Source organism: Nelumbo nucifera, chromosome 3 (genome assembly GCF_055504915.1).
Source record: "Nelumbo nucifera cultivar China Antique chromosome 3, China Antique-T2T, whole genome shotgun sequence".
In the NCBI taxonomy this organism is placed as follows: domain Eukaryota; kingdom Viridiplantae; phylum Streptophyta; class Magnoliopsida; order Proteales; family Nelumbonaceae; genus Nelumbo; species Nelumbo nucifera.
Genome location: NC_142651.1, coordinates 8,630,725 through 8,653,913, shown reverse-complemented (window position 1 = coordinate 8,653,913; position 23,189 = coordinate 8,630,725). Strand labels below are relative to the sequence as shown.

At 35.5% G+C, this 23,189-nt stretch overlaps 1 protein-coding gene across 1 annotated transcript; it reads left to right on the top strand.

Annotated features, from left to right (window-relative positions):
• Positions 1 to 15,960: 15,960 nt before the first annotated feature.
• Positions 15,961 to 22,062, top strand: NIK3 (NSP-interacting kinase 3). Its single transcript, XM_010252872.3, has 12 exons — positions 15,961 to 16,548; positions 16,643 to 16,842; positions 17,325 to 17,457; positions 17,600 to 17,671; positions 17,848 to 17,991; positions 18,186 to 18,257; positions 18,370 to 18,429; positions 18,519 to 18,616; positions 18,706 to 18,855; positions 19,672 to 20,013; positions 20,637 to 21,028; positions 21,507 to 22,062. Exons 2-12 carry the CDS (start codon positions 16,737 to 16,739, stop codon positions 21,822 to 21,824), a joined length of 1,887 nt encoding a protein of 628 aa, XP_010251174.1. The 5' UTR covers positions 15,961 to 16,548; positions 16,643 to 16,736; the 3' UTR covers positions 21,825 to 22,062.
• Positions 22,063 to 23,189: the final 1,127 nt, after the last annotated feature.

The window sequence follows — 23,189 nt, the reverse complement described above, 5'->3', positions numbered from 1 at the left end:
TGATAAATTTTTTAGTTCTCTAAAAATCCTAAAACTCTTTAGTTTATATAAGTTTATGTAGTAGAAATTTTTAGTTAGAATTTAAAATGCAAAATTGTACTATGAACTACGAGGCAAAAAAAAAAAAAAGAAGCTAATCAATGATAAAGTGAGATGTCAAAGGTTACATCTTTAACATTATTTTTAAGTCTTTAATGTGATTAAAAAATGTGAATAAATTAAAAGTAAATAAACCATGTGATGTTTTTAATGTGATTAATTGCTTTATTGATTTATTGTGTATGTAATTGGATTCAATTTAAATTTAAAATGTTGCTAACAACAGTATAATTGAACAGACTTGTGTTTATTTGCAATACATGTAGGTTTGAATCATGCATTCACCAGGGTTTGGCTGGGGGTTATGGGTTTGAGAAATGGGCTATTAGACATATTTATGGGCTGGGCTTGGTTTTTGGTAAAATTTGAATGGCCCAGCCTGAAGCCAGACCCCAAAACAGTATAAAGCCAAGCCCCAAGCCCCGCATGTGACATCTCAATTTATCATTGGTTAACTGGCCAGAGTTACCAACTTTTTTTTTTTTGATATTGCATAGGGATTTTTTCAATTGTATTATAATATGTCTGTAATAAGTAATGTAAAAAAAAAGTATTATAACATGTGGGAAATCACCCCTAAACTATTCGTACCACTGCTGGAAACTGTTGTGTATGGTCGTGGTAAGAAGATCCAAAACATGTTTGGAAGGGTTATGGGCCTTCAGGAATACTCCACCTGATCAACAGATTTGTATCAGGAGGGTCTCTGGGGACTGGGGTTAAGGCCGATTCACACTTACCATCCAACTGGAGCATAGAGCACTTACGTAGCCACATTTGTCCTTACATTCGTTTGAATAAAATTTAGAACAAAAAGAAGAAAATAAAGACATTCATGGTGGGGGCCTTCAGCCTTGAAATGCTTAGAGTACCGACCCCGGCCCATGGTGACAAACAACCCCCAATTCCAAAATCACCCATGTGCTCTACTCTATCATGGGCATGGAGTGCATTATCTTCCACGTCATTGAGTGAGAGAGAGAGAGAGAGATTCTGTTTACTGTGTTCCTTGTTTATTTTTTCTTTGGAGAAGAGTCCAGACTCCAGACCACAGACCCCGCCTCCACCTGTTATCTTCTCGATCACTTCCGATTTGAAAACTCTCCTACTCCTACTAGCTTTCTTTTGCCTTTTGAAAGAGGCTCCTTCATAGTTCTATCTTTGAACTTTATGATGCGCATCACCATGATTGAAAGCTGATCACCTTTTCTTTTCTTTTTTTATCAGAGAAAATAAAAAATAAATAAATTTAAAGAAAAACAGGGCATCAATCCCATCTTAATTACAATCTTACCAACGTGGATGCTGTCAAAGGAACGAGTTTGAGACGTTCGACCACTGCTACTGCTAGTGCCTATTATTTTGTTTCTATATGTGATATAGACGGGGTAGGAGGAGGGGCCCATTAAAATGCAATTTATTAGTCGTGCATTGCGTCAAGGAACTAAGGAAGTTGGTAAGGGTTTGATTCCGATCGAGTTCAAAGCTGTGATCTTGATGACACGATACGATAGTGACGGGACAAAAGTGATTTGTGAGGCCCACAACATGACGGAAACCAATACGTCTGTCGATACGTATCTTGCGTTGTTGGTCTTTGGTCACCGTTGATATTGACAGTGTTACGATCAAAAGTTGACGTCGGTGGATTATTTGCCCTCCACACCGTAACATGAGATCATTCCTCGAATCTGATGAATGGGCTTTCTTTTTGTTGTTATTATTGTACCGTGAATGGAGTCAAGAGTCATGGAACTGGAAGGACTTTACCTTATACCATCTATCATCAGAAATAAAAGCAAAAATAAATAGATTTTGAGGTGAAAGAATCAATAAAGATCCCAACAAAATATCTATCAACGCCCAGAACTAGTGAACTACGAATGCAAAAGGATCGGATCGTATATTCGAATTTGATATGATGATATTATTCATGTCGGATCTGATTCGAATATTCGATCGGATCAGGACTCGATTTAAATTCAAATTCTATGGTAAGTCAGATTTTCAGATCTAATCCGATCTCATTTATTTTTTTAATTAATAAATTATTAACAAAATATATATTAATTTAAATAAAGTAAAATAAATACAAATCCTATATTTATATTTATAAATATATAATATAATATCGGATCGGATAGGGGCTGATTCGAATTCAATCTGAATATCCAAATAAGGGTGATTCAAATTTGATCAAATAGGATTGGATCGGATCCATTTACACCCCTACCCAGAATCCTCATTTTGTAGTTGTACAGAGAAAGCCCTTATCGAAAAATAATAAATAAAACAATATATTTTTTAAAATATGTTGTTGCTCGGTTCAGCAACATTGACAACATTGGAAATCAACATAAAGATCATATCACAAAATTGATCAAAAACCTTAGAGTTCTTTCCCGGGGGTAAAATCTCCGAAGCTTAAATCAGTTAAGATGAGAGATAAAGAGAATTCGAACTTGTAGTATATAAGTAGAGGTGCAATCAAGTCGAGTCAAGCTAAACTTATGTATGTCTTCACTCGGTTTGACTAAAATACCATTATGTTTGAATTCAACTCAAATTCTTTTACCCCATTTAAACTTGATTCAATTAAATATTTGATGGGTTCAAGTTCGGCTGTAAAGCTTGAAAATGAACATATTTTTATATTTTATAAATATATATATATATATATATATATACCTATGTATATAGTATATTCTTAAATTATGTATAATATAAAATATGTATTGTAAAATATATTTTTAAATTCTATAATATGTATCTTATATGTTAATTGAGTCAGGTTTGTAATTGAGCTAGAATTCAAATAACTAATCAAGCATGGCTTGAGACTTGAACTGGGTTAAAATCAAACTTGAATCAAACCTAATTGAACTAAGCTTGAACTATTCAATAAGAGCTGGATTCGATTGTAGCCCTATATACAAAGTGAGTGAATGAGATAAGCCGATGAGTGTACCTATGGGATGTGCACCCAATTTATAGAGGAGGGTGATTGGTTGCATTAAAGCCCTCATCGGCTCATTCCCAACAATATACTTTGCCTTTACTTGGTCATTACATGGTAGTCAGCATGCTATTAATGGTGTTTAGATATCCTACTGATAGAACCATACTCACACATCACTACGGCTACACATCAAGAACATCTCCCATATTTGCATGTTACCGTTTATAACCTTCAACTTAGTGTATTGTGGGTAGGATTCTTGTTGGGAGGAGATCTAGATTTCTATTGATGTGTAGTCGTCTTTGGCACCTCAATGAATTTTCCATTATACTCTGAATAGGCCACGTGGCAATAACCAATTAACCCCATTATTTGCGGTATATCATATATATTTAAAATAGTGATTATCTATCTATCTCTATATATATAGATATATATATATATATATATATATATCTCTATATATATAGCAAGACAGTCCACGTTACTTTGACTCTCCTTGCTCCAAACCCCTTTCTTAATTTTTTTATATTTTAATTCTACATAACTATCCATTAAACCAGTAAGGAAATAATATAGGCTTAACTATTTCTAACAACCATAAAGAAAGAGGGATTTGATTTTCTAATGTTTAGCTAAGTGGCACCATTTCCCCCACTTTCTCCTAAATTATCTATAATTCCTATTTATCTCCTAAATTATCTCTAACTCCTATTTATCTCTTAAATTATCTTGAATGTAGTAGAGAGATTCTCTCCTAAACTAACTCTAATTCCTATTTATCCTCTCCCCCACTTTTATTATAGATCTACCTAAAGAAAGTTCCAATTAAAATTTTTCAGAATTATTTAAATATTATAACAAAATTATATACTAACTTTAAAATATTTATTCAAAACAAAAAATTAATTATAATAGATTTAATTATATTCATATTATTAATAATTCTATGTTTTTACAGAATTCATCATGAAATTACGTAGTAACAATATAAATTATACTTTTACGAATTATTCAATTTAAATGTTATTCAAATAATAAAAACTTAACACTAAAAATAAAACATCTAAATATTTCAGTAACTAAATATCTTAAATAACAAAACATTAAAAATAACTAAATAATTATATAATAAAATATTTAATATTACGTAATAACGTTAAAATAAATAAAATTCAAATAATGAAAAAAATTAAATATTTTACATATTATTTAAATATTTAAATAACCAAATATTTAACATGACTAAATGTTAAATAGTTAACATTTCAGTTGCTTGCCGATCAAATCAACCTGGTCAAGTTGAGAGTTTGCCACCCAAAACCGACTAACCATTAGTGAAAAGCCAACTTGGATTGTATCGGTTTGGGTCTATTTTCGGCTTGTTTTGTTTGCTCAAAAGATTTAAACTTAAAAATTCAATTCAAATTTAATAAATTATAGTGGTATTGTTAAAAAATAAATTAAAAAAAATAATTTTGATATAAGATATTTTAGATTACGAAATATAGGAATTTTCCCACCGAAACTAACCTAACTTGGTTGGATTGGTTCAATTTTGATCGATTTACAAATGGCCAAACTGAAGCTGACCTAACTTGATTGGGTTAGAAAATTATTGAACTAAAACCGATCGAAAATACTAGAAAACCGACCAACTCATCACTCATGTCGAATTCGACCAAATTAATTATTAAATAGTTAAAATATAAATAAATTATATTTTTAAGTAAAAAGTTCATACGTCGCACGAATCCCACTAATATAATAATGTAGAGGTATGTACTCCTATTTAATTGTGGGGGTAAATTTATTAACACGTTTTTATCAAATTTCTGATTAAAGTTATAAAAGTAAACGGAACATGTAAGCGACCAAAGTAGCCTGGTAGTTGTAGTTGGGGTTCGACTCTCGAGCCCATTTAGGGAGGTGTGGGCTTGTGGAGTATATATATAATAGAATAGTGTCATTGTTAGTTGAGCCCCAAATCCATGTCCTCAAATTCCTCTTTTTCTTTTTATAGTTAGAATTGAGTCTATGTAGTAGGTAAGCGTGGAATTGTAGAATTATGGGTTGAAGAGATTAATAGCCCCAATGCGACAAAAATGCCCTTGGGCTTCGAGGTTTCATTTTCATATTCACACCTGAATTTACTTAAGACAATCCTTATAGTTTTATCTATTTACTAAAAATTATCCTTTATTTTGCAGTTTATTAAGACGCCCCCTGTAATTTGTAATTATTTTACTTGTTTAGCCCTTTGAAACTTTTGTATTTTCATTTGAATGGCGATTTGACCTCTCAAAAGTTTTCATGTCACGTATTATGTGGTTGCAAAAAGTGTGGGTCATCTCAGAACACACCACACTAGCATGTTGCATTCCATAACCATGGTTCTATAACCCACTATGCATTATGTAGGTTGTAGCCTGGTCTATTCTGGGATGAAACAAAACAAATGATATATTTTGCATTATGGTGTATTCTTAACAGAATATGTTAATGTGTAATACATATATAACATAAATTGATGTCAATATCATTGATCATGCATTTTTAATGTGTATAAGTCACATTTTACAATTAATCAAAATAAATTATAAAATTTATTTATTGAAATAAAGCATCATAAAGTCAATATTGTTTTAAAAAACTGGCTTAAAGGTCGAATCATTTTTCCCACTAGGTCATGGGTCACTGGTTCGACCATCCAAAATGGGTCTAACCATATATATGTGTGTGTGTAAACATGTATTTTATCAATAAATAATGTATAATTATATTCTTCTACATGTAATATATGTATTATTTCATATTTAATTTATATTCTTAATTCAGTTTTTTATTTTTTATTTGCAAAAAACATTACTTTTTTTTAGTAGATTCAGACCCAAAATTATGATCTGGTGATGGTTTGAACTAGGGCCAACAAATCATATTCAAATCAGAACCAACAAAACCTGAATCCGATCCAATTTATTGAAAACTTGCATCCAAACCCGATCGGATTTGAAGACCTCACATTCGAATTTGAATCCTAATGGACTTGGATTAGATTTGAATTTAATTTGACTCTGCTTTAATTTTTTAAAATACAACAAAATAAAAAGTTAATTACCTTTTCAACTTTTATATATAATAAATTAATATAAATATAACATACTGAATTTATTATATATATAAATTCATATATAATATAATATATAAAAATGTATTTTTATAATTTCAAATATAATTATATAAAATTTAAATATTAAAATCAATAAATATTATAATATATTCAAATTTAGATTTTAATCGGTTTAGATTGAGTCAAATCCGAATCCTATCCAATTATTAATCTGATGTGTACTGCAAATTCTGAATTCGGTATGATTATTAATCGAATGTAGATAGCAAAATCTGAATTTGATCTAATTACATAAATAAAACATCCAAATCTGAGATAAATGGATCAGATGTTGGATTGGGCTGTGGAGTTTTGGGTTTAATAATATAAGTAAAACACCACATAAAACAATTAAACATAAAAAAATAATATAAGAAAATGTAATAAAATAATTGTTAAAAATTATTAAAGGTAATAAAAATAATTTAAAAAAAAGATTAATTATTATTATTATATATATAATTTAATTTCAGTATTGTTGAAGGAAGATTTGGCCCGACCTTTTGACCACTCAACACGTGGCAAAAGCAACAGCTCGGCACGGCAGTACGCTCAAGGCGTGAGCTCCGAGAGGAGGAACCAGCGGTCCGAGCTCCCCAAAAGGAGCCCGAACTCTCCCTTTGACCCCGAGCCTTATGAGGAGTGCAAAGGGCAACAACCTAAACTGGCCCACCCCAGGGCAGTTCGGGCCACACCTCTATCCGAACTCAAGACTTCACCTCACACACCACTCCAGCACTTCGTCTCCAGGCCGCCGAACTGAACAACCGTACCTGACCTGACACCAAAGGAGTCCGTATCCTGAGGCGGCGCACCTGACTGACTTAGGATCTAATGCTTGACAGCCGCACTTCAACGACCACCTGCCACCGCCACCTCCAGTCACAGAGACGGCTCCGACAAAGAGAGCAGTGGCGGTTGTTTGCCCCAGCAGAGGTGATGACACCCGAACTGGCAGAAGTGCAGAGGTAATGATACCCGACCTGACAGGAACTTGGGAGTGAGTGCGCGAAGTGGTTATAAAAGTCTCTCTTCCCGCCAAAAATGAGGTACGTGATAACTTTGCGCCATCTGGTTTTTTGTCTTGCCTTTAAGGAAATACTAATTTGAGCTTCGGAGCACTCTCACCGGGTTCCTCCCTGGAGATTACTCGTTTTCTTCCCCGTTTCAGGCACCTTTTGCTCCAACCAAAAACAAAATCGTTGATAGCTAGGACTGACTGGATTGCGCTACATAAAGCACTAAGTACTCACTAAATAAAAAATATAACAAATAATAGGAATGAGAAGCACGAAATCAAAAATAAAAAGTAGGAGAGATGTGGTACGTTCCGGAAGAAGAGGAATTGGTGTGGCTGGGCTTGAACGAGATTTTGTGTTCCAGAACTAGCAATAACTCATTCTGGAACGAGCCACACCCCTTAAAGGACGTAATTTAACATGGCTCATTTCAGAAAAAAGCTGAAAACACAGCAGAATCACCCGGCTGAACACCGCCTAAAAGGTTGATAAGAAAAGAGAATGATTTATGTTATTTTTGAATAAAAAAACTTGGACCAATGCCCCTTCATGTTTTCAACACGCCATAAGGAATTATCCGATTATGTGACCATTACCATATGAAAATACCAGTGGTTACATATCCAAATTATAGAGAACATTTTAGGAATATGAAAAATAAAGGGTATATTTTAATAAATATATAACTATAGGGTGTCTAAGTAAATTTGGTGAAAGAAAACCCTCTCCACCCCTCTTTACCCGGACGTGGTTGGAAATTTGGTATAATTGCCCTTACTCTCTCTCTTTATAAATTCTCTGAAGGGGCCTTGGTGCATGGTCCTTGGACAACTAAGACAAGGTACATTTTTGTCTGTGTAAAATCTGAACCAGCTCTGGGAATTTGACCAGGTTGAAGCTGGTTTTGCCCAATTTTGACCAGCGAGACCGTGAATGTTGTTTCTCACTCGTGTTTGGTCCGATTTGACGGAGCAAATTTGGTAATTTGCATATCATATTCTATTGACCAAAATACCTTCTGAAAATGCATCCCTTACTTTGTAAGGGGCGGGTCTGCTAGTCAGACGCTTAGTTTAATAAGGTTGGAAAAATTAAATAACGAATATTTGTACATGGAAAATTGGCTTATTGCACAAAATGGCCCCACATATTCCTCTTGATATCTTTTATAGATAGGATAAGTTTGTATTCAGCTTCCATCTTGACTTCAAAGGTGTTTTATAGGCAAGCGTCACCCATAAGTTGAAAGCTGAAAATGCCTGCTTTTCTTAAATCATTTTTTATTGGATTTTGATTTCTTAATTATTTGGCAAGAAAAAAAATAAAACATTTCTTATTGGATTTTGATTTCTTAATTAGGTAGTTTCAAGCGAGACACAGTTTCGAGCCCTATTATCGGTTCTCACCACTTTTAAAAAGAGATTAATGTTTGTACTATGCTAAGGAAAATTGAAATACAGCCCTTATGGAGACAAAATTGAGTGATTCAATACCAATACATACATACATACATAATATAATATAATATTTTTAGTATGGGCTGATTGACCAATGCGAGTTAGGCCTAAGTTTGAATCCAATCTGAATGCATCAAATTTTAGTGTGAGCTAAACTCAACTTAAATAATCAGCTCTTTATCTCAGACTCGAATTTTAGGCCCAATTCTTGGGGTTGAGCTCGGGTTAAGCTAAAGCATGGCCCTACATACCCAACTTGCATCCCTATCATAAATTATCGTCATTATCTAAGTCTTGTCTCAATTTTAGGGGATAAACTACATGAATCCTATTCTGCCATTCCATTATATTCAATGCCATATTGAGTAGGGGCATAATTGAGCATTCCTGCACTAGGAGCATAATTGAGCCAATTGAACTTAAAAGTTCAAAATTCAAATCTTAACTTGAGCTCGATTTAGTTTCGAGTTTCCTACTAAAACTCAACTTGAGTCAATACTCGACATACTTCAATATCCATTTGACTCAATCCGACTATAAGTTTTAAAATTTATTTGTTTTATATTATAAATAAATTAATATTTATTTATAGTGTAATTAAAAATATATTAAAATTAATAGGGTATTATATGCTTGATTAGGTCCATGAATTAATCGAGCTTACTATTCTGAAGCTCAAATTCCATTCGACTAATTACACCCATGTCTTACACTGCCAGTCCCAAATCAAGATAATAGAAGAAGGTTACATCAGATTGACAGTAAACAGTAAAACCTTTGTCGAACTCTTATGATCAAAGACGCCGAATTATCAAGGTCATTTATAATTAATAGTATATAACATATTTTTTTTCAAATTATCAATAGCATTTAACATCCAAAGTTTGGTCTAATACTGGGAATTCAACAGAAAAAAAAAATACATATATATTCAAATAGGAAGCCCCAAGACCCATCCTACGGTCCCAGCAGAATCTATATGAAGGCTCGACTTGAAGGATATTAGGTACCAACAGGAAAGCCAACAGGTGGTGACTGGAGAGAACAAATATTAATGATGTTTTGCAATAAAGAAAACATAAATGTCCAACTCCAACAACTTCCACATCATTGGAGCAGTGGTGATGTTGGGATGAGCCCAGGAGCCAGCCCATATCCATGTCCATGACCATGAGATGGTTAATTTCACCACATAATGCATATCATTCATAAGATGATAAGGTGTCCCCAGTGAAATAAATAAAGCTAGATAGGAAACAGATTCCACAGTGACATTAGAATAACAGCCTCTAGACCAACAAGTACGCATATCTAATCAGACTCATTATTTAAAGGTTTTTGATATTCTTTTGAGGGAGAGGTGGTGGGGCCTACAGTACTAAGAGCAATGGTTTTTTTTTTTTTGTCAGTCTTGGATGCATGGACATTAAGGAAAGATTTTACGGGGATACGTGATAATAGGTATTAGGGTTTTTAGGTTGGTTTGTTTTATTTTGGGAATTGGGCTTTTGTGTCTTGTATTCATCATTCATCTCCTCTTATTATATGCCTGATTTCTAAGCTCAATATCTAATAATTATTTACACAGAAAACAGTAAATTATAATAAATTAAAGGTAACTCTTTAGGCCAACTTTGTTTTCTAATTCCAGTTTAAGGCAAAAATTTTAAAAAATGCATAATTTGTTTTGGAAATTATATAAATAACACCATAAAAAATGACACTCTCTTGAATATTTAAAAGTTTGAATAATGACCTAGAGCGAAATTAAAGCTAAAAAGTTGGCCTAAATTGTAATTTCCCTAGATTTGTTAAAGGATGATGTTATTTTTGGAGAAGAGCGGAGGCAGGTGGGGAGGGATCTTTGAACAGTCCAATGCAATTCTGGAATTGTGTACATGTCCCATCTCCTATGGGCAGTGGCTGTCTGTACTCCAATGTTCACATTCTGCGCATGTTAGAGATTCTCCGCCACCTCGAAAATCCAAGTTAACCCCATATTACTTTCTGAATTCTGATTTGCTGCCGTTTCTAGCAAATTCGAACTACTGCTGGTTGTTACTAGTCCGAATTTGCTACATATAATTGTTGTACACATGGCGTGTGAATCTGTTCGAAAATCCTGTGTATCCCGCACGTGCGAGATTAAATTGGATTCAAAATGGAGAGTCGTGACTCATGAGAAATTCCGAAATTTTTTCTTGCTTCATGAAGAACAGAGTTACAGAGGGTGCTAAATTGAAACTCTCAAAGTCTCTTCCCAATGTCGTCAAGGGAGAATTTCTGTTTACCACAACTGGAACTCGCTGATTCTAGAGTGCAGAAGCTTTAAGAGAAAAATGGAGATGAGGGATGGATTAAACAGAAACCTGACAGGTTTCCCTGCAAGAGTCTTGTATTTCCGCCAGTATTGGCTACGAGAAAAAAGCCAGACTCCTTGAATCATGAAAACCAAGACACCGACGTGTAAGTGTTATCGAGCCTGTTTCGTGTTCTTGTTACTCCGAAACAGCCCCTTGAAATCTGCACCCATGGCTAGACCTGTTAATGGCCGGGTAGTCCGACCGGCTGGCCTGGCCCAATCTAAGTGGCTTACACAAGATTTCAGATCCGTGGGTTCGAGCCTAAAACATCAGGCCCAATTTTTTTGGGCTGGGTTTGGGCTTTCTCAAAAAAACCTAAGTTCGAGTCTGACTTAATAATGTATTATATTAATAAAATATATTTTATATAATAAAAAAGTGTATATAATATATTTTCTTCTTTTTTTCAAGTAATAATGAGATTTTTCATTATTTTTTTTAAGTTTTTAGGTCTTTTAGTACAAATAAAACAGCTTTTAATTGAATTAAAACGGAAATTTTCTTTTTTTTTTTCCAAATTTCTAACCGGGCTTGAGTTCGGGCTCAAGCTTCGGGCTTTATATGAGGGTCGGGCTTAGGCTCGGGCCTGAACATATTCTATTAATGTAGAGGCAAAGCCCGGCTCGGCCCGTCAACAAGTTTACCCATGGCTACCCATGGCCATGGCCATGGTGAACATCCAGAAAATACATGCATGAATGCTTAAGCATTGGCAACAATTTGCATTGGGAATGAGCTTTACGACAGTCATAAAATGAGGAGAAGAGGCGGGGGTGGCCAGTGTTGCGCACTGATTGTGCATGTAGCAATTTTAGGGACTGTTTGGTAATTCTTTTTTAGAAGATCTTCTAGTAGCTCTGACAGTCAAAAGAGGCATTGAGATTGTTGGGAAATAGGGATCACGAAAACTTGGAGGATAAGCTCTGAGGCGTGTCTAAAGACATTGTCTTTAAAACGTTATTTAACCCCACTCAAATTTATTGAGTTTGTTGTTGGGTTACAAGCAAATTCATTCCCATTATACAAACAGAGCCTTATGTGATAGTCTACAACCAGAAAAGTTGAAGATTCTCTGAATAAACCTTATATGAGACAATAGCAGATCAAACAAAGAGAGAGATAATAGTGATTTTTGAAAAGCTTGTATGTGCATTTGTTTGATTCATGCTCCTTAAATAATTTTTGCAGAATTATGGAGCAGAGGAAAGTGTTGGTTTAGAAATGGCTCATTGAACAGTCAAAATTTCAAACATTGTGACTATTAAAAATGTAATTAACAATTAATGGCTGTTAAAATTGAATAGTGTCTCTTGATCACACCTGATATGTTGTGCAATAGCAAGCCTCCATACTCTCATCTTTATTTCTAAGGAGTGTAAAAAAGCTCTTATTTAAAAAACTCAAACAAATTTTGTAATTTTCCAATATGGAACAAGTTGGAAATTGGTTTTTGTAAGAGTTTCCAAAACATGTGTGTAGGTGTTTTTTTCAATGAATTTGATCAATCAAACCCCATTGGATTGATGAGATTAAAATCCAACACTTTTGCAGTAAGATCTTAGTAGCCTGAAATCCATTTGGTTAAAGTGTGTCTTTCTGCACGAAGACGAATAGAAAAAAAAACGCAAAAGCTCCATTTGGAGCTCCCCAAAAATTGTCCAATTTGGGCTTCTCATGTCTTTTCGGTGTGTAGGCTTTTGGCGGGTAGGCCGAATTACGGTCTGCTGGGTTTGTAAATAGTTGTTAGACTGCACGAAAAGACGTGCCAAACAAGGCCATAGTATTTGGACTCAAATCTATTTCGGTATAATGTGTTTCTAGTAGAGGTGTAATGTGGTGGGCCGTGCCGCTTGACACGGACCCCTCAAAAAGGGAAGCCCAATGTGATCCACTCATGTTGTGCTGGGCCACGGGCCGGGCCATTGGTAGCATGATTTTTTTTAGAATAATAAAAGGTAATTAAAAAGTTAAAAGAAATTAATAATTTAGACAATAAATTAAAAAATCTTATAATTTTATTCCATATGAAATTTGATGTATGCAATTGTTTTATATGAAATAATAAAATAATTTTGAAAAAAAAATAATAAAATTGGAATAAAAAATTAAAATATATGCATATATTAATATATTATTTATGTATATGTGGGCCATGTTGGGCTGCTGGGCTGCTATGTGAACCATATCGTGCTAGCCTGCAGACCTCAAAACCCAAGTCTAACACACCCCAGGGGTACAGACCGGGCTGTGACATGATCGGTTGCTATAGTGACTAAGTCATACCAAGCAAGGCCCATATTGTGCCAAGTCATGTCAGCCATTAGGTAGCATAGTCCACTTTACAGCTCTAACTTTCGGCAGCATATATTTTCCCTTATGCTCCAATTGGGAATGATGCAAATATGAAGAATGTAAAATGGTTCATTTAAATGCAAAGTTGGATTAATTTTGCATTGACAAATAAATTTATCTTCTTACCAAACAAATTTTTAGCTATAATGGATGCAAACATGAATTCCAATAAAATTTGTCTTTTTTATAACAAAAGCCCACATTGAATGTAAATTTACTTATTTTTAATTGATATGCATTTACATATCGTTTTGAATATAAATATACTTTGAAAAATGTATTTTTTATCATTTGTTAATGCATAATTGTATTATTGCCAAACACTGGCAAACCTGAATTAGAATACATATTTACCCTGAACCGGGGTTTACACTCCCTCTATTTACATCCTTTTCCAAATGAAGCCTTTAATACAAAATACAAGATTTATAGTCTACAAATTTGTATTTGTACTCCTTCCAAGTGATGCTTAAAAGGAATGACTGATTGACATGAGAAATTTAGAAGAGCTTTGACCAATCAATCGAACCGCCCCCTCCCATACCCTAGTTACAGCAGAGTTTGATGCAAGTGTTGATTCCAATTAACCAGATAAATTACTGAGAGGGTGTTTTGATTTGTAATTGTGTTTATACTTGATTTAAGCATTTGAAAGTAATCAATAAAACTGTGTTGTAAAAGTGTCAATTAATGAGGCGGTGTTTATCGAATATTATAATTATTTATTGTTGTTTAATAGACACAATTGCACACAACCAAAATAGAATTTTAGTTTGATAAAGTAAAAAATGCATATGTGTCACTTACATTTATGTGGAAACTTGTCCACAAAATCACGAAATCAAACACCCTTCACCTTTAGTTTGATTATGTGGACACTAGTGGATAGGGGTGTAAATCTGATGGTTTGGGTAAAATTTAAGTTCAACCCAAGTCCAACCGTAAGAATTGAGGCTTGTGCCCGAATTATTTGATTTGGGTCCATTCCGAATTAAAATCTGATGCATTTAAGTTGGTCTTAATTCCGAATTGGATTCATATTTATCAATAAACTCAAACTAAAATTTAATATAGATGTATATTTATATATATATATAATTTATAAATAAAAATACATATTTGTATGTACATAATCAATCTGACCACGGGTTGGATTCAATCTACCTAATTAGAGTCGACCCAGTAAAAAAAAAAAAAAAAAAGCGTAAAGTTTTGAGCTCAGCCCAAAGGCTAAAATCCATCCCAAGCTTAGGCAGTGTAAAATTGCGTGTTGGGTCGTTAGGCTTTGGTTGGGCATGCCGCATGCCCAAGTTGCACCCCTTGGTAGAGTAGTGGGAGTGGATCCAAACCCTAGAAAAAGGGAAGTGTTGGACAGCATTCTTATATAACATGTCATAGTTGGCTCACCCGACTACCCGACGCTGAAGTACTCTTTACTAGTGACTTGTTAGAATAAAAAAAAGGTAAAATATAAAAATCTCACCTGAATTTTCTGACAATCAAAATATCTCCTCTAAAAGTTTTATTTTTGACAAAACAAGCAAGTTGTAATTGCATGTTTTTTTCAATATTATTATTGAAGAAGTTTTTGTGGAAATGAATTCTCAGTGGAGGTTTTTAGAATTGTCAGAACATGAGGGGAGGTTTTTATATTTTACATATAAAAAATGACCACGTGGTATATAGGCATTATTTTTATTGAAGCTTGCCACATGTAAAATTTGGAGTCGAATAGGAGGGAAGAGGCTTTGAGCTAAATATTTCCATATGCCACGTCGCTAATTCTTTGGCCATGTTTTACCAGTGTGGCTATTCCAGCGGAAGCCGGTTACGGTTAGCAATCCAAACGTAATCAGCTATACTGCACTATTGCTCGCTATCGGCGCATTTTAGAACTAAGCCCATAAAATCAAAAAAAGCTGCTGTAAGCCTGAAACAGAGACAGAATTCTATCCAAAATCATAAATCAGAGGCAAATTAGAATAATGAGTGGTATCCGGGGATCGATCAGAATCAGATCAACCACTTTAGAATTTAGATGTATATATATATATATATTTATTATCTTATAACTGAAATTACAGACAGCAGGAGAGGCATGTGCCTGCCATGTATGTGGCCTCAGCCTCGGTCTCTCTCTTTAACATCCGGCGCATGTTAAAGTGAGGATATGAGTTTTTAAATAATAATTTTCCGAGGGCAAAAAGCCAACAAAAGCTGAGACAACCCAAGCACGTGACCTGTCGAAGAAATTACCTGCCTCCTTTTTTCTCTCTCTCTCTCTGTTTTTTGGACAAACTTCCTTTCTCTCTGTCTTTCAGTCCAATCACTCTCTGGCAAGATTTTAGAAAAGATTAACGAAAATCAGAAACTAAAAAGGAAGAAAATTTAAAGGAAATAAGGAATCCCGCATTCTATTTTTTATTAATTTTGAAATTAAAATTTGAGAGATTTTTATCTCTTTCTTTTTAATTTTTTCGCTTGTACCGCATCTGTGTCTGTGTCGATTTTGGCCTTTTGTATTGGCTTTTCCGTGTTTGGTAGTGTGCGTTTTTCGCTTTTCTCTGATGGGATGAGAGAAGAGGATATGGGAGAATCGCAGAAGATGAACAGGGCAGGGATTAAAACCAACAATATACTCACAAGGAATACGTGGGGATCGGTTAAAATGGATAGAAATCACACCCAGCATTCTCCAATCTCTAGGATTTCAGAATTTCACAGATGATGGGCGCTTTGCTTGCTTCGTTGCTACCTTCCTTCTCTCTAAAAAATTCTCTTTCTTTTCTCCTTTGTTTCTGTCGAAATGGTGCTGAGACTGAGGAGTTTGATTGCAATCAATGTTTCTTACTCGTTTCTTCGTATCTGACCTCGGAATTTCTTGGGACTGTGCTTTTGGCATCTCGGCTCTGATCTGGAGCTGTTTCTGGCAGAGTTTCTTTGGGAAAGTTATTTTTCTTTTCGTCTGCTCCCTACTGAAATGGTGGTTTTGGGAGTGAATTTCGTCCCGGTTACGAATTCTTATGCGAGTAACGGAGGTTCTGGCACAGGGGTGTCGACCGTGATAGGATGGTGACAGAACACGTTTGAAGAAAAAAAGGCGAAGAGGATATTTTCCTTTTATAGAAATGTGGGTTTTGCATCTGCGTTCGGATTGAGATCTCTTTCATGGTGCTTGTTCGCTTTGTGCTGATGTTATGGTTGTTCTATGGATCTAATTTCAGGTGACATGGCTTCTTTAGTTGGTTTTGGTGGTTTTTCCATATCAGTTCTGGTTGTGAGAAGAGTGTGAGTGTATCTCAGCGCTGAAAACAGAGCATGGAAAGGAATTTAGTTTTCTGGGGAGTTGGTTTAGTACTCCTAGTCCTGGCATGGATGGAGGGGTCCGCTGCTACTCTTTCTCCGTCTGGTGTAAACTATGAAGGTCTGTAGATCTTGGCCTTCTTTTGTTTTTTGTTTTTTATTTTTTAATCCCTCTAGTAAATTGTTCTTCTCTGCCAGTGAACAGAATAGCTACTAAAAATAATAATCGATCAAAGAAATGGAGTAACAGGAGCCAACCGGATTTATTCGGTGAAAACTAAAAAGACTTCTTTGCGTTTCATTTCTTAATATTATTTGCCTTCTTGTAAATATCTCTGATTTACCTTTCTTTCTGGTAGCCCATTGACAAGCAAACCTATCCGGATTCTGGAAATGACTACATTTTAGCAGTTTTAGAGTCTTGTGAATGTTTTACCCAGAAACATCCACCGTACTTTATTACCTGCTTTAATACCGGTGAAGCTTTCTATTACTCGTCCTTTGATCAGGGGGTATAAAAATAGATATAGTAAAAGAAAATAGAAGGAACAATGAATCATCCTAATCTGCTCTTACCTTTTTCTTCTTTTGATCCAAATGCAGTTGTAGCCTTGATGGCCATTAAAAATGATCTAAATGACCCATACAACGTATTGGAGAACTGGGATATTAACTCGGTAGATCCTTGTAGTTGGAGGATGGTTACCTGCTCTGCTGATGGCTATGTGTCCGCTCTGTAAGATTCTTTTAGCCCTTTTATCTCTTACATGGTTTAAATATGTAACCTCTGAGTATTAACTAGAAATGATAACCATTGACATTAACCCCTTTTCGGTTCATAACTCATTCGTTTCAACTTCTTTTAATTTTTCAATCAGAGGACTACCTAGTCAAAGCTTGTCCGGGACATTATCTCCAGGAATTGGAAATCTTAGTAACCTGCAAACTGTGTAAGTTGAAGCTGCCTTCTTCTATATACATATATATATATATATATATATATATATATATGTATATATATATATGATAGGATAGTTGGGTGGTTTATTGGTCATTGGTTGGTAAAGATGGTGGTGGGGTGGTGGCATTCACTTATTTATGAAAGAATTTTGAACATTTTATGCAGGTTGCTGCAGAACAATGCCATATCTGGCCCCATTCCTGCTGATATAGGAAAGCTGGAGAAGCTACAAACACTTGATCTCTCAAACAATAAGTTCAGTGGTGTAATACCAAGTTCTTTGGGGAACCTTAAGAACCTTAATTATCTGTAAGTTTGGAGAACAGTCTGTCTTTAATCTTATTTCCATTTTCTGAATTCTAATCAGTGAAACTGTTTTATGTTTGACTTATTTTCTAAACTCTTTTTAGATTAAAGCTATCTTTTTTTTCCTTCTTGCTAATTCTTTTTCTTAGAGACAAGCTAATGGTCACTTGTGTTTTCTGGCCTTTTAAACAAGTCAGGCGGTTGAATAATAACAGTCTTTCTGGATCCTGCCCTGAGTCTCTGTCCAATGTGGAAGGTCTCACCCTCGTGTATGTCTATATCCTCTCACTTGTTCTTGTTTTCTCTAAGTTAACAATTAATTGTTTTTATATTTATTCATAAACCTGTAAATTTACTGGTTTAAGTGAACTCTGACTGTAGGGACCTTTCCTATAACAATCTAAGTGGTTCCTTGCCAAAAATATCCGCCAGAACTTTCAAGTATGATTTTCTTTTTCTCATTCTCTTGATTTTTCCATTTTTGGAGTTATGTTTGATTTTTAACGTTATCAATTTATATCCTTCTTTAGAATTATTGGGAACCCTTTAATTTGTGGACCAAACGCTGAAAACAACTGTTCTGCTGTGTCACCAGAGCCACTTTCATTTCCACCAGATGCTCTAAGAGGTATATATGTACCTAATCAACTAGTTAAGATTACTTTGATCACTTGAATAGGATGAATATCTAAGCTATAGGCATGTTGGGTTTCCCAGCTCAATCAGAACCTGGAGGAGCAAAAAGCCACCATGTGGCTATTGCATTTGGGGCAAGCACTGGGTCAGTTTCTCTTATCATCATTGCTGTTGGGTTGCTTCTCTGGTGGCGGCACAGACACAACCAGCAGATTTTCTTTGATGTTAATGGTTAGTACCTCTTCCTATTCAGGATACTATTTCCAGGATGATTTCTTCTATCTGCATGTAGATACGATAGTTAGAAGGTATTGAAGCTAGTTAATCTTTCTTAGTGGATTCTAGTATTTCAGTTGGTGAGTTACATTGCTGATAGGGTCATATCCCTAGACATGCTCTGACTGATCTATGAACCCTTGTTTTAATCATTGGCTGAGTTTTTTAAACTATAGTTTGGACCATAAATTTGGAAATTGGGGTTCTTCTGATTGGTTTGCATTTTAGCTATATTTGCACCATTAGGTGGTTGACCAATTAAAAGATAAAGTCATTAAAAAAGTGGTGTGGAGTCCATTAAGGAAGCTGATCCTTGATGTGCCACATGACAATACAGGAGTTGTGCATGGAAGTACCAACACAGGGATATAAAATTGTAGATTTTTTTTGATAGATATATAAAATTCTAGATTTCACATAAACATCTTGTAGGCCAGAAATATATAGTGATCAAGAATGAAGCAACATATCATGGGGCAATTTCAAAACCTTTGTTGTGGTTTTTTAGGTCTTTTAAATGAGTGGTGGATAGGATGCTGATTTTGATCCAGGGGATCTTGTCCTGTACCTATTTGATGGCTACTTGATACATAAAGTGTGCATGGCTTAGTATTTGATGTCTTCTCATATAAGATTTTATTTATTTATTTTTTCAATGGCCAACTCTTCAACCATGCTGATAAGACTTTATTTATCTTAAGAACTTACTTTTCTCTGTGTATATCTGTGCACATTGTGCCTGCATTTCTCAGCTAAAATGTTTCATGGCAGATCAATATGATCCAGAGGTTTGTTTGGGCCACTTGAAGAGGTACTCGTTTAAGGAACTCCGATCAGCAACTGACCATTTCAACTCAAAGAACATTCTAGGAAGGGGTGGCTCTGGAATTGTTTACAAGGGTTGCTTGCAAGATGGGACTCTTGTGGCTGTCAAAAGATTGAAAGACTACAATACAGCTGGTGGTGAAGTCCAATTCCAGACAGAAGTTGAGATGATAAGCCTGGCTGTCCATCGGAATCTCCTTCGACTTTGTGGGTTCTGTATGACACAGAATGAAAGGCTTCTCGTCTATCCTTATATGCCAAATGGAAGTGTTGCTTCTCGATTAAGAGGTGAGCAAATTTGGCATCTTGGAGTTTGCATTACTTGGTGTCTTCCTCAGTCTTATGCTTGAACCTTCAAATTGCTACAAGATCTGCAACATCAAATGACATTGGTCATTTGCTATTTATCAAGTTTGTCCTCCTACTCAGATGGGGCCAACTGTTTTTGTGTGTCATGGTGGTAAAATTTGGCTTTTTGACAACTTTTGGTTTGAGTGTGTTATACACACCTCCTTGGATAAAAAACAGTCTCTGCATTTAAGAAAAGGTCTCAACTCATTAACCAAAAAAAAATGAAAGAAAAGGTCCAAACTCAACTGCATTCTTAAAAGAATATACTTCATACCTCTTTCTGACAATTTATTTATTTTCTATAAATACATGTAATTATTTTATTGTTTACTAAACTTGTGATTTACCCTGGTAAACTAAGTAGCTATGCAAAATTTTTGTAGCTAAACAGTGGCTGATTTCTGATTGCATCATTTCAATATCTTTATTGCTAGAGTGAATATTCAGTTTCTCAACCTTCTATTTTCAGTAATCCTTACTAACGAGCCTTATCTGTACTTTTAACAAATTATTTAAATTCTCTTTGATTGTATGTAATGTATGTTCTTTTCCCATCCCAGATCACATCAATGGAAAGCCAGCTTTGGACTGGTCAAGACGAAAGAGGATAGCACTAGGGACTGCAAGGGGGCTACTGTATTTGCATGAACAGTGTGACCCAAAAATTATTCACCGTGATGTGAAGGCAGCTAACATTCTGCTTGATGAAGACTTTGAAGCAGTTGTTGGAGATTTTGGGTTGGCAAAGCTCTTGGATCACCGGGATTCTCATGTTACCACAGCTGTCCGTGGCACTGTTGGTCACATAGCTCCTGAGTACTTATCAACAGGCCAGTCATCAGAAAAAACAGATGTATTTGGTTTTGGCATCTTGCTCCTTGAGCTTATTACAGGTCAGAAGGCTTTGGATTTTGGACGGGTGGCAAACCAGAAAGGAGTAATGCTTGATTGGGTACTCTCTCTCTCTCTCTCTCTCTCTCTCTCTCTATATATATATATATATATGAATCTATCTTGTTGGCTGCCTCATCGCCATGGAAAATTATCCTATACATTATTGTACTGCATTTTTTTGAGCCAAAATATTTTTGGGGTCTTAAAGCTGGATTCTAATGAATGGCTGATCTCACGTCCCTAGAATGTGCAACCTTTTATTAGTGACTGAGGGGTTCTGAGGATTATGGTCCTTAGCATCTAAACTTTTCAAAAAATGTGCCTCAGGTTGAACAATCTGAGTAAATTTAGATGCTGCAGAGCAGCCCCAAGTGGACTAATTAGAGTTCCTTAATGTTGGAGACTTGGACTTTGAAGACGTGTGAATTTGAGGAATTTTCAAAACTTTCCAAACGCATCAAAAGACCTGAGCATATAGGCTATTGCTTTGTCTTCATTAATGTCCTCTCAAACAGTGTTGTCTATATGTTCCACAGGTGAAGAAGCTTCATCAAGAGGGAAAGCTCAATCAAATGGTAGATAAGTGTCTGAATAACAATTTTGATAGAGTTGAGTTAGAGGAGATGGTTCAGGTGGCTCTTTTGTGTACGCAGTTCCATCCTTCGCAGCGTCCAAAAATGTGTGAAGTGTTAAGGATGTTGGAAGGCGATGGCCTAGCAGAGAAGTGGGAAGCCTCGCAGAAGGTTGAGACACCGAGATTCCGGTCGTCTGAAACCATGCCTCAGAGATACTCAGACTTCATAGAGGAATCCTCACTTGTTGTAGAAGCAATGGAGCTCTCTGGTCCGAGGTGACACGTGTCAATTTGTTATGAACGCATCCGTTGTGTATCACAAATTGAAGAGTTATTCAAATGCAAATATATGATTGGTGTTCATAGCTGTTGAGAGTGCTTGTATTCATCTGTACAAAAAGGAATACTCCATCTTTTGTACTAGCATCCATCCCGTCCTCTTCTCAGAAAACTGGGTTGGGCTGGTTGAGCTTTTTGCTAGAAAATTTTGGTGTTGCATATTGTGAAGTAACTCTTAATTACTGGTTTGATCTCTTTCTCTCTCTCTCCCCATTGCCACTACCGCACGGTTTCATGGGTTTGTCTATGACGATTTGAAAAAATTTAAACAAAGCACACTGCTTGATGTCTGCCAAAGTTTGTTGAAAAGGGTGGAAAGTACAGGAAGACTACTTTGCCATGAATATTGATTGGAGCTTCGTGGCAAGCATGGATGGGCCTCGACACTGGACATTGGACAGCCATGGATGAGGTGTCCCTCTTTGTTTTTCTCTGTTAAAATAAGGGCGGGGAGAGCAAAAAGGACGGCTCAGGAATGTCCTTTTGCGGGTCACAGACCTCTGTAAAGACTATTTCACGGAATAGACCAAACCAAGGAAATGGCAGTGGCTTGGGTCTTGGCCCCGATAAGTTGTCAATCTGTCCCGTATTTGCATCACCCACGATTCCATGGGTCCCATCTTGATTATCATCTGGATCCCAGAATCATTTTCATGTCTCATCTAGATTGTGGGTTTTCTTCTTTGTGAGTTTTCTTCTTTGGACGCTAGTGTTGTTGAGGCCCTAAAAATATTGATCCATGAGCCCACGAGGCCATGACATTCGGATTTGGTCCAATATGAGTCCATTACATTTTATCCAGATTCAATCTAATCCGATGAATAATTTGGATCAGTCCAATCAATTTCTGGACCATGGTTTTAAAGAACGACTCGGAAATGAAATCATTTTAGCTATCGGTTTTTGGGTTGATGATTTGACTGTCTGTTTTGAATGGATGGCCTGTTCTGACAAAAAAATTAAAAATAAAAATGTCCAAAAACCGTTGAACACATCAGCGGTTCGATCGTTCGAGTCAACAGGTTATTGACCGATTCAATAGTTTTTGGCCAAGGATTGGGTTTGGGGTAAAACAAAACCGATTGCTTGGATGGTTCCTAGGTCCAACCATCCGGGTCAACAGCGGTTCAAAAACCATGGTCTGGACTGTTCAATCTATTCAAATTGGTTTTAACTTAAAAGAGTAAATTTCTTAAACTATCCTTATGGTTTAGTTAATTGACACTCTACCCTTACTGTTTACATATTGTCTAAGAGTACCTTTAGGCTCCCTTACCATTAACTTTCTGTCATGTTCCATCACCTA

Bases quoted from the DNA above. Each gene is read 5' to 3' on its own strand.
- NIK3 (XM_010252872.3), top strand. From the start codon at position 16,737: ATGGAAAGGAATTTAGTTTTCTGGGGAGTTGGTTTAGTACTCCTAGTC. The intron at 17,672-17,847 runs GTAAGTTGAAGC...CATTTTATGCAG, and splicing joins CTTAGTAACCTGCAAACTGT to GTTGCTGCAGAACAATGCCA. The intron at 18,430-18,518 runs GTATGATTTTCT...ATCCTTCTTTAG, and splicing joins ATATCCGCCAGAACTTTCAA to AATTATTGGGAACCCTTTAA.